The following is a 16,923-nucleotide window of genomic DNA, read 5'->3' as shown; positions in this document are numbered from 1 at the left end:
GAAATGTGTATCCGGGTAGTTAGGAGAAAACCCTGTATAAATTAAGAAATATGGATGACACTAAGAGAAACGGGGAGAGAGAGAGAGAGAGAGAGAGAGAGAGAGAGAGAGAGAGAGAGAGAGAGAGAGAGAGAGAGAGAGAGCAGAAACTTACTGTGTTCTGACTTGTAAATCTCGTAAATAAAATGAATAGTCTCCACCAGGCTGAGCATGGATGTCCATTGCACTCTCATCATCGGTTTCTCGGGGAAATTTGATAAATGTCTTGTCATAGTGACTTGAATAACTTTCAAAATCTGTTTCTGGACCCTGGAAAAACAAAAAGAACATTAAACATATTTAAAAATGTGTGCACGGGAAACAAATAAACAGACTGTTGCTGGCATGATTCCGAAGGCTAAGTCCAATAGTAATCATGGTTTACACAGATTACATGTACAAAGTATACAGTACTATCACTGTTTACATGTAGATGTAGCTCTACACCAAGCTGATACAAGATACCATTTATAAATATTTATGTTTAATCAGAAGAAACATTCTTCAGATCTAAATCAACTGTCTGCGATATTGGAAAAATACGGACAACTTCTTAACCAGAGTTCAACCAAAAAATTAGTTCATGCTTTCATAACATCCAGACTGGATAAACTGTAAAAGTTTGCGTTTTGGTTTACCGATTTATGAATTCAAGAAACTGCAACAAATTCAAAACTCTGCAGCATGTTCGGTATCAAAATCTAAGAAATCAGAGTAAATTCAACTAGTCCTGCGTAACTTGTGATGGCTTCCTGTTTATAAGTGCTATGTTCAATATTTTATGTCTATAACTTTCAAGGTTTTAAAAAATAATTATAAGCCTATAGACCTAGGGCTAGTACAAGTACAGTGCACAATATGCAACTACATTGATGATGTACCACTGGAACACACAAGATTGACTTTGTTCTCGTACATCACCCTACACGTACACACAATGCCATTATCAGAGACAACCCTGTCAGGCAACTGTTACCCGGCATCTCAAAAATTTGTTAAAAACAATAGAGTGCTTTGTGACAATGAACAGTCTGTCACCTGTGTTTGCTGTTGAAATTTTTGCAGACAAAATGACAAATGGTAAGCTACACTCCAGACAATATTGTGTTTGTCTCACCTTGGCAACTTTCTGAAGACTTTGCTGTCTAAACATTGACCTACATGTATTATCAACAGAGATATCACATTGTACCCAGACATTGACATTGTCTGGACTTCATATCTTTGCTTGACATCTCTATGGATTACAGCCATGCAATATTTTTACAGGAATCTTTCTTTTAGTGTTCACAAAAAAGAAAGAGCATATGCAACATGCATGCATGTACTTTCAAGAGCCAGACTGTATGTATGTTCTATTTTATTACATACATGTACATGTATCGTACGACACATAACCAGAGTATTTTATACTGATAAAATGGCATGATAAATTTTACCTGTTGAGAAAAGTATCAATATTGGTACAAAACATTGATAAATTTTGATATGTACATTTACAAGTACATGCTTTTTTAATGCTTTCTATTTTAAAATAAAACACACCTGATAAGGTGTGTTTTATTACTCATGTACAATTTTACACAGTTTCCTGCCAATGTAAAAGTAAACTCAACATTTGTCAATAGGCTTACAAGATAGTATATTCAAGGTTCTACATTAACAAATACATGTATTTTACAAGATCACTCTCGTAACGTTGTACATTGTAAGAGGGGACATTATTTTGTGACTCACTGACTTAAAATTAACCTATATATCACACACTACAGCGTCATTAACGATAAGGTATAGCTATGGCTTTCATTTTTGTTCAACAATATCTGGTTAAAATGTCACTTTTGATGTATTTTCCAATGCTTTTCGTCAGTTTGTATAATACATTTTCTTGTTTAACTTTCCAAATTATGTCAAAATGCCCAGTGTATCACAAGTTAACACAGCTTGTAGTACATGTGAAATGGTCAATGTAACATCGAAAACTGAATTTACACCCAGACCAGAATCCATTTGCTAACAATGGCACTGTATTACTGTATACATGTACCGGTAATATACACAATTCATTGTGTTGGTAACTTTGAATGTGCAAGGGCAGTCAGACTCTCAAAGTTTACAATTCCTTTGTACTCTACCACTTGTGGGAGCATTTTTAAAGCTTTTGGTGTAAGAGAGCTTTTCACCATCTTAGTTTTTCAAAAATCACAAATTTGTTTTTTTCTGTAGAGTTAACACAGGGAATGGTGGCCATTTTGAATTTCAAATATTGGTAAATCTTGTTAATTTGTTTCTTTAGTACCAAAATTTGTTACAATGATTTGTCACATTTTATTCTTGGTTATGAAAGGAAAGGGTTGAAAGATTCCTTGAGGAAAGTTTGAGCACTTTCGAGGTGCATACCACCTTTAAAAGAGAAGAATATAAGAATTGTTTCTTAAAAAGAATGACATGCTATCAAAATTTACGACTGTTGTCCTTTTAACATTGTTCATTTGCATGGCTGACATATTGGCTCATACAGCTACCATATATATCATGATGATATTGTTCTGTTCAAGTATTGAACATTTCCCACTTGAAAAACCCCTGTGACTATGAGGTATTTGTTGTTACTTTCTAGTTGCTTTGGTAACCACTCCCTGTTTTTTCCACACAAGGGGGTGACACTCCTAAACTCAAGTGTCAATAAGTCATGAAGTTGTCAAAACTCAGAAGCAGAAAATAGTCCTGCTACAAATGAAGAGGACTTTAAAAGGACCGCCCTTTGCATCCAAATTTTGATGGCATGGTTCAGAAAACAAATGAGTTTTTCGCTCTGGTGGAAAAAGTCAATACACTGGGCGAAGGTACAGACCTCAAGGAGACCAATATACAACACAATGGGAGACCTTGTGTTGTAGTCTAGGTTTTATGTACCAAGCCCATCTAACGCCAGACAATGGATTGTCTTTGAAAGGCTGATCTATACACTGCAGTTGAGCATGAGTATACATCCGATAAGGCACTTCTGACTGCATTTAATGCGGAATGGATCAGGTTCTATTCAGAAATCTGACAATTGTGTGCCTGTAGATAGACTGTCAATAACCTCTGTGTCATTTGCTGTAAGGTTTGGATGCAAGCACAATTTGTACCACTACATGTCAGTACTCAAGCCACACTGAGTTTGTGCTCTGAGTGTTGCTAGCCTGTTGTTGTAGCAATGAGCCAGAATTTCTCAAAATTTTTTCTTGCTGCAATACTGCACATGCAACCTTTGATAAAGTGTTTATGGTTTTACTGTACCATTGTTAAATCTTTCAAATTATGGCATCCAGACACAGTTCAGTGGGGTGCAGTTCCTTTAAATTTTTTCCTTCCAATCTTGAACCCCCTGTGACAATTTATACATCCAAACAATTTTAGTGTTACATAAAAATTACTATCAAATGCAATAATAAAAAATCTCAAAAGGTATTTTTCATGCACTCCCCCTCTATCCATAGAAGCTGGACCATAGTCTGACTGTCTGCATTCAGTAAAAAATTGTATTGCCAGTTGTTTTGTCATTGCTTGTTGAATTTTCACTTTTCATACTGGCTCTTTCTGTTTTCTACATGTATTACTTGATTCATCTGACTGTAATAGTTGTACTAGTAGAATGTACCTGGATTGTTGTAAAAAACATTTGTAAGTTCCATGGCAGTGCAAAGTTTTGGGGCAGATACCGTACAGTGTACCAGTACATGTACTGTATGTGTAAAGAAAAATTAAAGAAAATATCATATATGCACTGAACTGTGTCCTTGACGCCATATTTTGCAAGATTTAACATGTTACAGTAAAAGTACAAGTTTTATGATGACCGCCATTGTGTGAGAGATCTGCATGATTGGTCACATTACAGACGTTCCCACGAGATTCTATCCTGACTAGATTTCATAATGAAGAAACACATTGTACCTGCATCTCTTTGTAACTTAGCATCGTTAATTTATCTAACAGACAAACTCATTTGGAATTACCAATGGCATATTACACTGAGCTGATTTCAAACTTTAAAATTGCCTAGTTCAAAAAAGATTGTGTAAATGTTTTGCTGTATTTGTGATTACCCACTTATGCACAGGAATGTCTAAAACTTCAATCAATCTGTCACACTTAAATATATTGATTCAAAAGCATTTGAGTCAAGATTGGTTTTTACCCAGTCAAGAGAACCGCTTTGTTTAACTTATTGTTGCCATGGATACAGACTGGTAGGTTGACAGTGAGACTGTTTACTGTTACCAAGGTAACAATTCACTGATGTTGGCCTGGCTGGTCTGGTACTCATGACATCAACTGTAGGAACTGTATCACAAGCTAGCAGTAAAATGATATTGTTTGCCTGTTCCTAATGTACACTGGAGATAAATTACCTCTCTATTGTTAGAAGGATATCATCTAGAACTTTGATTGATGTGATACTCTGTAAAATACATGAACTGGTAAATATTTGCAACCATCTTTGAGTCACAGGGATCACAGGGAAAATGCTAAATGGGATATTTGAGAAAATGTTCACAAGATTACTGTAAATGCATGTATAGCACTCAGAGTTAAGTTTTAAGCATCACAGTGAAGATTTCCTTGGACTGTCAGTTAAAAAATATTTTTCACATATTTTGGTCTGCTTAGTACATGTTATATACCAGTTACATAAAATATTTGAGGCAAACTTTGTATGTAAACAATTTATTATATACAATGGAATAAAAAATAATCATCTCGGATTCTAGAAATAATTTCTGTTTAAGAAAATACCATCTTAAAATTCCATGTAAATTTTAAGTAATCATACCATCGGGGATATTTTTTGAAATGTTTTGATACTGGCATACATGAGTGTTCAGTGAACCCTTCCCCGGTCCTAAAGCAGAATATCAACATTAATAAAAGTGCCAGATGGTTTATACACTGTTTGAACTGAAGTGTCCACACATTTACAGCACAGGAATGGAAATCGAGGAACTGCATCAATCATTTTTATGATGGAAACCATGGTAACATCAGACCAGAAGTAGCATATAACTGTTGATAAATTCCATTCAAATCGAATCCTGTCTTTTGTATGTCAAGATTTACAGTGTACATGTACATGTCAATTTACAATTGTTTCAGATGAGAATACATCAGTGCATCTACATTGTACATGTACATATATCTTGATTTAATGGACATAGAAAGTGGGATTTTGCACAATGTACATGTAATACCCACAGTGTAGCTTACTCTTGGTGATTTATCGATCATACAGATGGAATTTTTTTGTAAATGTCAAAACATCTGGTATGCTGGTGGTTACGAAGCAAAATCTTGTCATTGAAGAAAACTGTATCTGCATTTTAAAGTGTTATCCTGAAAGAAATATCACCATTAAAATTAGAAAGGTATTATGAGAAATGTCTCTATATTTGCTACGTATCATGATTACCATGGAAACATAAAAATTATGATGGGAGCATATTATAATTTCAGGGTGACATCTTACATTGCTGAGGATTTAATAATTAGTTCATCCATGTTGGGTGTTTTTTATCATTGATCACAGTTGGATAAGCAAGTATTGGTATGTGTCAATATTGCATTTGTAGTTACAACACTGAGATCTTCCAAGCCTATTGTGAACAGTGCTGTAGTCTGGTCTGCAAAATAAGGATGCATTTTAAGGTCGATACTTTGCCTGCAAAGTGTGAAATTGAGTATGGAGGAAACTAATATTATTTCACCTCTTGTTTGCTTCCCTCTGGATTTGATAAACAAAATGTGATTGTAGAGGAAACACAATCAAGGCTATCATATCAGACTGAGTACAATTTATGCAATGGATCTCAGAGATAAAACAGATATTTCAAATCCCACAGACTGATAGAGCTTAAAACAGCTGAAACGCATTGTTGTATGAAAGTTTCTTGTTTGTATGGTACATATATTGTCTACAGTGCACAAATTTACATGTACATTACCGTCCACTAATGCACTCTATATTGTTTGATTTGCATACTTAAACAATACTAACAAATCTACTTTAGGATGTACTTTGCATAAATGGATGCAGTTATACATGAAACTGAGCTATACGGTACATTTGCTAGCAACCTATTTACTGTATTATAAAGTATCAAAAATTTTTCCATGTTAAATATAGTGCAGCATGGGTATCGTATGCAAATTGTAACCATGGTGAAAACACTGGTTGAAGTGGTTCCCCAGATAGTCTTAATTGCCTTAGCTACAATCAGCCACTCCTTGTCAAAGTCTACTGAAATAACAAGCTTCACACACTGTAATGACAATTATTTATGATTACAAAAGTTTATTTTCTTAATCCTTGGGCGTAAAGGTCGGGATGTGGAAAGAAAACAATTTTGTTTGTTTTTTTGTGGGAGTTTGTTTTTACAGGTAAACGTGATTCAAAACAGTTGACTTAGCAGTGGTAAACACTTTAAGTAAAGGTACTTTGGGTTTTTGCTCCATTAAGGAAAGTGCATTCTCTTTATGACTTTGCCATGGTTGAATAAACCCACTTAGGATTACAATTGCTAGGTACTACCAACGGTGGTCCTATCATCAACCTCTTTCACGGATTATTCAAAGGTCAGGTGACACAAATACATGTACATGAACCAGTACACCCTTATACTGTACCCTACATGTATGTACACTGCCTTGTGACTGTGAAGTTTCATTATGGCAATACAACAGTATATATAGCTGCAGTAGTATTGGTGTTTCACAGGTATACACAACAATGGCATGGGAAATTCACTTGTTCAAGCTCAAAACATTTGGTCGTGGTCCAGTGGATGATGCAGAACCAGCCCAGGAGTGCAGTGTACACTGTACACTCTATTTATTTCTAAATCCTGTATCAGATATCATGCACTTTGGTAAAAGTCACTGAGCACAGTGCCTTCCATGCATGGTACTTGAGCTAAAACCAAGTCTTTGCACCTGTACGTATTGTGCATGTATAATTGGGCTGTACTGTGCCAGCATAAAGTGCTTACAAACTTTAAGAAGCCTTTGAGGTAGGCTATGCTGAATGTTTGATGAAAACACAGCTACCGGTACATGTCACTATCATGATGGCCTAGTACACATGTACACCAAGAATATACCACATCATTTCATATTGTTAAGACATGATATAAATTACTGCTTATTTAACACTCTATATTCCAATAAAAACACAGAGAAAGTTACAACATTCCATTGCTGTAAAACATACACAAAAGTGCTCTTTGTTCGGAACAATCATCGTACTTGACTTTGACTTCGTTTCCATTAAATAGACAATTCTTCAACAAACAATTTTGTCCATCATTTGTACTGTACACTGGTATTAAAGTCACAAATGTCGACATTCATGTTATATGTCTTCTACTGTACATTGTCTCTGAAATAGACACCTTGCTGTAATGGATAAATGAATTAAAGAGTATTTATTTAGACCTTAATGAGCTACAACAAGACAAACACAACACATAAGACCCAACAACGTATACACTGTGAGTAGACCCTTGAGATAAAGCTACATGTATAGGTCACATCATATCTCAATATCACCTCTTTTGTCCGACACAGCTTCATTATGGAAATGCCTGTGTATTTTTCAGCAACACCAGGGATACAGACAACTTGTCTGTTGTTTTGTCCATCAAAATACCAGTATTGCATGATTGTTCAGTATTTTAGCAAAATGAAAATTTAACTTGACGACCAAAGACAGGTGCGTCGCCTAAATATTATGCTAATCGTATCAAAATCATTATCATTTATTATCAAGAATCATAATGAGAATTCAGAACTGATTCTACAATGATCTTATTTGCATATTTAGTTTTACTTGCTACATTTAGATCCATTGACCACACATCACAGCAGCATGATCCTCAAAGCAAGGAAAAACCTGACCAGAAACAGTTAAGAAGCACATGATGAAACAGAGTTGCAGAAAAACTTTAAATGACTCAAACGTACATATCATCATAGAGCTTTCAAGACTATGTTATAGAGTATAGGACCAAACTTAAGGGCACAAACTTTGCATATTATGGGATGTTAACTCATGACTTAATTGGACTACTAGGACGACATGTAGTAATATTCTTCTCAAATTTGTAATGTTTGGCCATTATACATGTATACATGTATGTAAGATAGTTTACATCCATGAAGCAATACATCTGGAAGGTGAAATACAGTGTAGCAGAATTCTGGAGAAGAGACCGGATCACTCATCTACAGTGTATGTATAAAATGCCCTAACCAACACACGTTATCTCAAAATTCAATCCCTAGATTCTTAGTTTTCTCTTTCGGCTTGTTACATCCGTGAAAATCAATTTTTCCACTCGGTTGACCACACACATACAAACACACACACTGTTTTCCTTAAAACAGATCACAAGTACATCCCTGTAGCCATTACACACAATGTGTCGGAGCATAAACACTGTCCGTGAAATTTCTTTGATAGCGTCAATCAACAGTCGTCATCAGGTATGATCACAGTACAAACACCATAACCTCCAGCCACTGCAACCTGCGAGCCATTTTGCTGTAACACCAAGAACCCTAAGACATGTTATCATTGGCTAATTTGCACCCTTGGGGTTCTATCTCACAGTTGAGGCTGTGTTTTCCTTAGACTTTGTTTGTTTAAGGATTTAAACGTCTGAAACCGAAAGTACTTGGGCAATGAATGCATGAACAGTTTGGCCACAAATACCTCGCAGGGCATGACACTTTGATGAATTTAGACAGCAGAGAAAAATGTGTGCATACTTGTGTGCATGCATACCTTCAAGTAAAGTAGTGATTGTGTATACATCTATCTGCAAAATACACAGCCAGCAGCAGAGAGCACAGTGTGTACAATGCATAGCAAATGTTGAAAACTATTCCACTTTCAGTAGGGACATGTAACTACCAGTAGTAAATCGATGTTTGCATAAAAATGACATGTATGGAGAGAAACCAGCTTTGCAATAGAATGATCTGTTAAATTTCTTGAAAGCTTATGGGTTCTTCAAGTCAATTTAATTTTCTTGAAAGTAAACTCATCCATAAAAATGTATTCACTATTATATGGATTGTCACAAAAGTGATCCTTCATGCTTTGTTTGTTACATGTTAGACAAGCATCATGGTCTGTTGCACCATGGTAGGTCTTTGTCGCCTTCAAATGTGCCAGATCTGTGACGGGAAAATCCTGAAGGCATGAGTCCAGTTTATAGTAGAGTAGAATGCTAAAGGCAAAAACCACTTGATGTTAATTTTTGCCACCACATTGGCAAACTTGAAGTACAAAAGAGCATGAATATCTGTATTCAGTCTGGTTAAATTTCAAAACTGCAATCATTTTGTTCAGTGTCAAATTTTTTATCTCAATTACAGATTTTTTTATATGTACATGTATTTGAATACCTGTTTGCTGATTGTTTCAAATTCAGCCTGTGCAAAAATTGTCTTTTCAGTGCATGGTTTGTGGTTCTTCAAATTCACCATACATTGCAGAAAAAATAAGTAGAAAGCGTTTTTAGTCACAAGTACCCTTGAAATAATACAGCTATTCTTCTGCAAAGACAATGAAAAGAGAAATTACACTAATTTTGAAAATCTTGAAGATTGCTTTATCAAGGACTATAGGCTCACTTCCTTGGAAGTACAAAACCTTGACCCGAAGCATTGAATTCACTCAATTCAATCAAAATCAACAATGTCTTCATATAAACAGTTACATCCTTGTATATCCTTGTTATTACATGTGTATGGGTGTACATAATGTACCCATGCATACATGACGCCCAATACAAAACATCATATTCTTCTGTTGTGTTTGTAATGTTACGCACAGCCCTTGATCTCTCATTCATTACCTGAGGGACTCTAACTGTAAACTTAATTAGTGAAATAACAATGTGACCCTCCGCAAAGAGCGAATGCAATTAGTCAAATGAAAACTGACAGAATTAATGAAATTACCACTACAAATGCTTTACAGTGCATTCACTGCAAGTGGAAATGGAAGCTTTCAGAACGCGTAATTACCTGCTCTTTAAAGCTGACACAATATGTATATGTTGGTTACCATGGTGACATGAATCAGTGAAGCATAGGTCTAATCTAACTTTTGATGTATCCTAGTGATGTAGCCATGCTTTCTAATATCACACCACAATCTGATATCAGAACATGTGAAAAAAATCTATCCCCGCCATTGATTTTTTTTTGCTTTTTTATATATTGTATGCTCTGTAGGTGGGCGAATATCTCACATGTTCAACTAACTGTTTGCTCTTCTGTATTTTGTCGTCACACACTGCCGTTGCTATGGTGACTGCTACTTTTTGAGTCTGCAAAATGAGGAGTTACAATCTCTGTAACATGGAAGGTTACAATCTCAATTAGACTGCACTGAAATAGATTTTAAAAGATACAGAAAGGACAGTATGATGAAAATCAGTCTGACAGAGCTGTCAATATTGTTACGTACTCTATCTCATTGCAGTTTTTTCTAGTGGTCCAGGTACAAAGTATAACCACATACAGCATATCTGTAGTCCATTGAAAGAGACTCAGGCTGCATATGATGGTTTGTGAATTACAATCAATTTACTGATTCCATTGATCAGCTGGGGTTCTGTGTGGTTTGGAATCTTATTTCACTATACCACAAAGAAGTGACAGCATGCTCACATTGCAAGCTAGAATTACTGAAGTTTAAACTAACATGTCTAACCGTGACCAGAATACATGTAGGTACATGTAATCTACATGTACATGTACATCAAGGTTCTTTTTCAGATATTTCACAGAAAAACTTGCAATTTGATAATAACGAGATGATCAATATGCATTACTTCCTGTGATATACTGTAACTTGTAAGTGATTTGTATTATCAAGCCCATCATCTACATGTACATTTAACACTGCGTTGTCATAACTACTAGGGCAAATCAGTGTTTGCAAATGCGATTTTGCATTTTTTTTTCACCAACTTCTCTGAACAGTATTATAGATTCACCATGATGATTACATTGAGTAAAATTTATATTTATGACACATATGGTACTTCGAATGTATACAGTGTTCTATGAAAAACAGAGGGGCGGCCAATTTACATCACAATTCATAATTTGCATATTCCTTTAGGTGAAAATTATTCTTTTGTATAGCCATTAACATGTGAATACATTGCTCCTAAAAGAGAGGGGTGGCCCAACCTCTACATACACCCTCATGGAGAACCCTAGTATACAAATATTTTTAATAATTTTGATATTAATATTCGACATGCCCATTGTACATATGTAACTCTTTCATGACAAAATACTGAATGTATTTGCTGTTGTAACTGTTCTGGTGATATGCAGGCTGTATGTTTATATCAATACACATGAGATTGAACAGTACATGTACAGAGTACCTGTGTCATTACAGTGTATATGACATACAATATGTACAAACACTGTCATGGATCAATACAAACATTAAAGCACACATCTGTATGCCATGTGTCATTTGAAGAAAGCCTGTAGACAGGTGTACACACAGCACACGTACGTGTACATACAAAAATATAGTACGATATATTGCGAAATATAGTGCACCATGAAATAATTAGGTATGCATTTGGATTTTGGGAAATGTACATGTATTATCCTTGGGCAAATACAGGAAGAATGTTGGTCACCAAGTACTGAATAATTATGGAGCGTACCACCTTCATGTACTGTGATTAAGTATAAGTATTATTGGAGTAGTACAATAGACCAATTTGGATATGCAGAGAGTAAATGGAAACTATTATGAGCTATTCTCACGGGAAATTCCAAATCACTATAGACACCCACATCATAGCGACAGAGGTTGAGTGATTTCATTGAATAGGTTAGTGTAACCACGTATTAAATATGCGTACCTTGCTAATGCGCCCATTGCTCTCAGAATTAGACAAAGATACAGGGAAGTTATTGATGTCACGCCTTTTATACTTGTAGCTGCTGTATTGTTAATTAATCTGGTAAATGTCTAAGAAATGTGAAATACACATCTTTTATATAGGATATACATATGAGTACCTTGTACATGTATGCCACTTGTACGTGTACATTATAATCACAAGTTGATGGCAGAATCATTACACTGTTCTTGCTAATCTTGAAGTGTCATTTATGTACAAACAAACTTCTTTTCAATCTATTCGCAAAACAAAACTTCTTTCCAATCAATGTACCGGTACATCCATACATGTAGGTAGGGTCACCTTGAAACTGAGAGCACAATAATCGGGACAGCTGACAGCCAAGATAATGACGTATTTCCTCGCCAGCAAAACAGAGCTTTGGGTTCATTAATTTATAGGATCCAATATTGGGGCAGAGCATTGATCGTCAAGGAACAAAATATAATACATGCGGTTGTAAGAGATTTAGAATCTTAACTGTGTCTGTAATCATGTCTACATGTACACCTTGGATACTGATGTTGTCACTTTCATTACAATAGCCCTGCAGTACTTACATGTACCACCTGTTGATCAGTAATAAAAGTATAAAGAGGTGTACACACCAGCTACACTGTACATTACACACACCTACAGTGTACGGGACCCCCTAGTACCAGAGAGCTGTAGAATACAACATGACACAGGCAATTTATACATATCATTATGTTACCATGCCCTTTCCATTGCGTTTTAATTGGCCGAGCTGAACCATGTGACTGCCCACGAATACACAGTAATGGTTTGTTTTCATGCCCTTGAATATAAATAATATCGTAAACATAGTAAATTTACTGCTAAAATGAAAATTGTGATTTGTACAAAGATCATAATCAAACACAAAATAAAATGGAGCATTTGTGGGCCAAGTTTAGATGCTTTTTTCAAAAAAATCTCCGGATTTGCAAAATTTTGGCAGTGCGCACACTACTCACTGACAGGTTCTGGGGCCCCGTTGTCGTAGGCACGGGAAATTTTCGTAAATTTTGACGGTTTTTCTCGGGGTTCGTAGATAATATAATTGAAATAACAGACTCTGTGCTGATCATTAATATTTATTTATGGGCGCAGGCAAGAGGAAAGCCAAATTAACGGGCTCGGCAAGCCTCGCCTGTTAATTTTTGGCTTTCCTCTCGCCCTTGCCCCATAAATAAACGTTAATGGTCAGCGCGTCGTCTGATTTCTATAGTATATACCCTCTGAGCCAAATTGACCACTGACCACAGAATGTTCTCTGCTTAGTTCAGGTTCAAGGCAAGAAAATTTTACCTATTGAATGTGCTGGTATAGAGCTGCAGAAAAGACATTTTCAGAAATGGCAAAAATCTTCAATGCGCAATGTTGGCCATGGTGCAACTGTGACAAACAGTCCGAGCCTGAATCTGAAATAACTGTGAAAGACTCAAGTGTCTTCAAATCAGCGAAATGTTACATGAGTAGAAATAGTTTTGATTCTAGGAAAATTGCTATAGGAAAGAGCATTTGGTAAAAGATTTAATTGCTCTAAATTGCAAAATAAACTCTTTTATCAAATACACACTTGTTACACATTTGTTTTGTGTTGAACAACGCTGATAAAAACTTCATAAGAAAGCTTTTTATAGTTCACTAATGACTTCATAAAATGTACATGAGTTTTGACTGTTTAATAATTCATAATGGGTCTAGCCTCAATAATTAAAACTTCCCTAGTAGAGAACCCTAGATGTAGTACAGCAACGGTGCCAGCACTGAATGTACAGCTTTACAGCAATTACAGCAACTTTCAAACAATTGCCGTTACTTGCAGGTACGGTAGCTTGCAGCACCAATTGTACAATAATTGTACAATACATGTATCAAGATCATGAAAATCACATATAATTTTTACGGACAGTGTACACTTACGTGTACTTTATATTGTAGCCTGTACATGTATCTTTGCACATTGGTGGAATTCAAAGCAATACAACTTGAATGACAGTTAAACAAGAAATCTCTCCTTTATGTGTAACTCAGGATTTTATTTGCATTTTTCCTTAAAACCCTGCCATTGTGAAGTGTTACCGTAAATAACATTGTTTTGATTACTGCACATAGTGTTGTTTTTTAACTTCCTGTGAAACACTTTCCCTTCTTCTTATTAAGAAGTTCAGGTTTATTAAGGTTGGGTAGCCCTGATACAGCCAATTTTACAGATATGATAAAAAAATTTTTTGCAACACTATGGTGATAATTTTGTTGAACACATTGGAGGAAGAAATAATGAACTTGAGGTATTCCAGATCTAAATGAATGGGCAACGCTGAACAAAAATTGTTTTTACTGTCGAACTGAAGGTGCCAAAAGAATATTGTCATCTAAAATTAAAATCCTTCAGATAAGTTTCTAATTTTTTGTGAATGTTTTATATGTTTACATTGTATCTGATATAAATGGTTACAAAGTTACATGTATGTAATTAGATTTGGCAATTACAACAATCTGAACGTGTAGATGCAAATACTGAAAACATAAAAAATAAAATAATTGATTTAAATTATATTGCATACTTTCCGTAGAAAGTCCTTCATAATAAACTGACAATAAATCCAGTCGTTACTTACCAAATCTTGTCCATACTGAAGTACTGAAGCTGTTAATTTATTCATTGTTCTTAGTTTTAATCCCAAATCAAACACATCAGCCGATCTTTCTTGCTCCTGATAACATTTTTGTTCCTGACTAAATTTGAGATCCTCAGGAGCTGTAAACAGCAGCATTGCACCACGTCGTGTTAAAAATGTCTTGGGTAAAACGAGCTCTCCGTTCGGTTTTGTGGGCTTCTGTTGCCTTGAACTGGTTGGAGGGGCGCTCTTCACCCGAGCGATCCGTGCCGGGGAAGATTGTGCCCGCGGCGTGGCTGCCGGGTATCGGGGACTGTTCGAATTCGCTGTTTTGGGTCGACTGTACACTGTGTATGTGTCTTCAGGCGGGGGCATCACATTTTTGGTTTTGATAAGCTCTGCCACCATGGATTGTGGAGTTTTAGTCCGCAATGGAATATTGAGTGATTTGTCTTTGAACGCGACATCTTCTGCTTCAAGCAAGTTGGGAAGTATTGGTTTTGGCAGTGTCTGCAAGAAAAAGAATTTCCATTTGTTAGTAAATATTGTAATGTAAATCCAGAAAAAATTTCATAACTGAAAATACCCGAGTATACTACATGTATGTACCCTATAACTCAAAAAAAAATGTTTCATGTGTATTGTATGGCTCAATTGTGCCTGTTTTTTTATTGTATCATCGGCATATTCTACAATTTGATTGCTATTTTGTTTGCTCATACATGTACCGGTAGGTAAATGGAAAAGTGTTAGTTGGATGTGCTGTATGTACATGCTCAAAGAGCAACAGATTGGTATTCAAATCGTACAAAGTGTACATGTATACAAATGTTTTAACCCTATGGGCGCCAAAGTCAATTTTTGTCGCCTCTACAAAATATGTCCTTGTCAATTTTTGTCAGATTTTTGCCCCAATTTTGATAAAAAACTGTAACCAATGAAATATGTTGTCAACTTGGTCCAGAATTACTGAAAAGTTTTCAGAAAAATTCATAAAAATTGGTAAAATGATGCATTAAAATTTTTAGGGAAAATTACAGCACTTAAAGGGTAAATATATGTAAATCTGGATATTGATGGAGAACATTATAATAGTAAGATTGTGCACTATATATCAATGTTTAATGCTGCAACAATTTAAATGTTATCATTGTAATCTCTTATGGACATGATACGATAGAAGCAGACAACAAATTAAACATTTAAAACCATGTAATATTCATGTTGCCCTGTGGCTGTGAAATTTCAGTCAGAATGAAGCTACGAGTTTTATTCCAATCTTCTCATGTATGTTGGTACAAATGCTGTGAAATTGGTGAACAGATAGTATAGTATAATAGTATGATTTATGTTTGTTTGTGAGTTTTATCTGATACATACTACATGTAGATACCATATGTTGAACACAAATGGGTGATATATGTAAACCTATATGTACGATGATTTAGTTTGAAGCAGATCTGCACACTAAAAGCAGTTGCCACATTACTGCACTAAAAGACTTCATTTGTGAATACAATTAAGCTATTTATTACTGGAAGATACGCTACTGTCGTAAGATTTGCCTAATGACCTCAGTTTATCAGGTTCTGTAGCAAGATTTGCCTAATGACATCACAGTTTATAGGGTACTGTAGCAAGATTTGCCTAATGACATCACAGTTTATAGGGTACTGTAGCAAGATTTGCCTAATGACATCACAGTTTATAGGGTACTGTAGCAAGATTTGCCTAATGACATCACAGTTTATAGGGTACTGTGGCAAGATTTGCCTAATGACATCACAGTTTATGTCTTTAATGACCACTCTATAGATCAACAACAAAGGTTCCTCTCTGATACCGTGCCATGCTGATTCTGATGCCAATGCTATTACCTAATGTATGCTTTGTCCGAAAACGTTTTCATGGTTCCTTTGAAATCTATTCCAAACTGAACGCGATGTTCACAGTCTCCATTTCCTGTACCGGTACACTGTTCTATGGGCAAATTTCCTTCCTATTATAATTGTTATTTTGTTTCCATGTTTATACATTTGGATAGATTTACAATTTGATGGGGTTAGCATACCTCCATCCACAAACAATTACACCTTTTTAGGGTACGGGTATATACAAAACATCAACAGCCCCTGTGTGTGGAGGGACTGTGATGCATCATAGACCCTCGAGGGTCTATGGATGCATCAATGTGTTTGTGTTCTTGTTTTTTCAAGTAAAACGTTGGTGTTTGCATACACATAACCTACAATCAGATTAGGAGA

The 16,923-nt window shown here is 35.6% G+C and overlaps 1 protein-coding gene across 2 annotated transcripts in view; it reads right to left on the bottom strand.

Moving 5' to 3' along the window:
- The window catches only part of LOC139114095 (microtubule-associated protein futsch-like), a 29,446-nt gene that overhangs the window by 11,121 nt on the left and 1,402 nt on the right, over positions 1 to 16,923 (bottom strand). For both annotated transcript variants that reach the window (XM_070675618.1, XM_070675626.1), the window contains exons 2-3: positions 14,660 to 15,169; positions 155 to 309 (exon numbers count right to left, since the gene is read on the bottom strand). In XM_070675618.1, coding sequence (XP_070531719.1) covers positions 155 to 309; positions 14,660 to 15,169 — 665 coding nt within the window. The remainder of the gene's footprint in view (positions 1 to 154; positions 310 to 14,659; positions 15,170 to 16,923) is intronic.

The sequence above is a fragment of the Ptychodera flava genome, chromosome 2 (assembly GCF_041260155.1).
Source record: "Ptychodera flava strain L36383 chromosome 2, AS_Pfla_20210202, whole genome shotgun sequence".
Taxonomy (NCBI): Eukaryota; Metazoa; Hemichordata; class Enteropneusta; family Ptychoderidae; genus Ptychodera; species Ptychodera flava.
The sequence above is the reverse complement of the archived record's forward strand: the minus strand, read 5'-3'. Positions and strand labels throughout refer to the sequence as shown.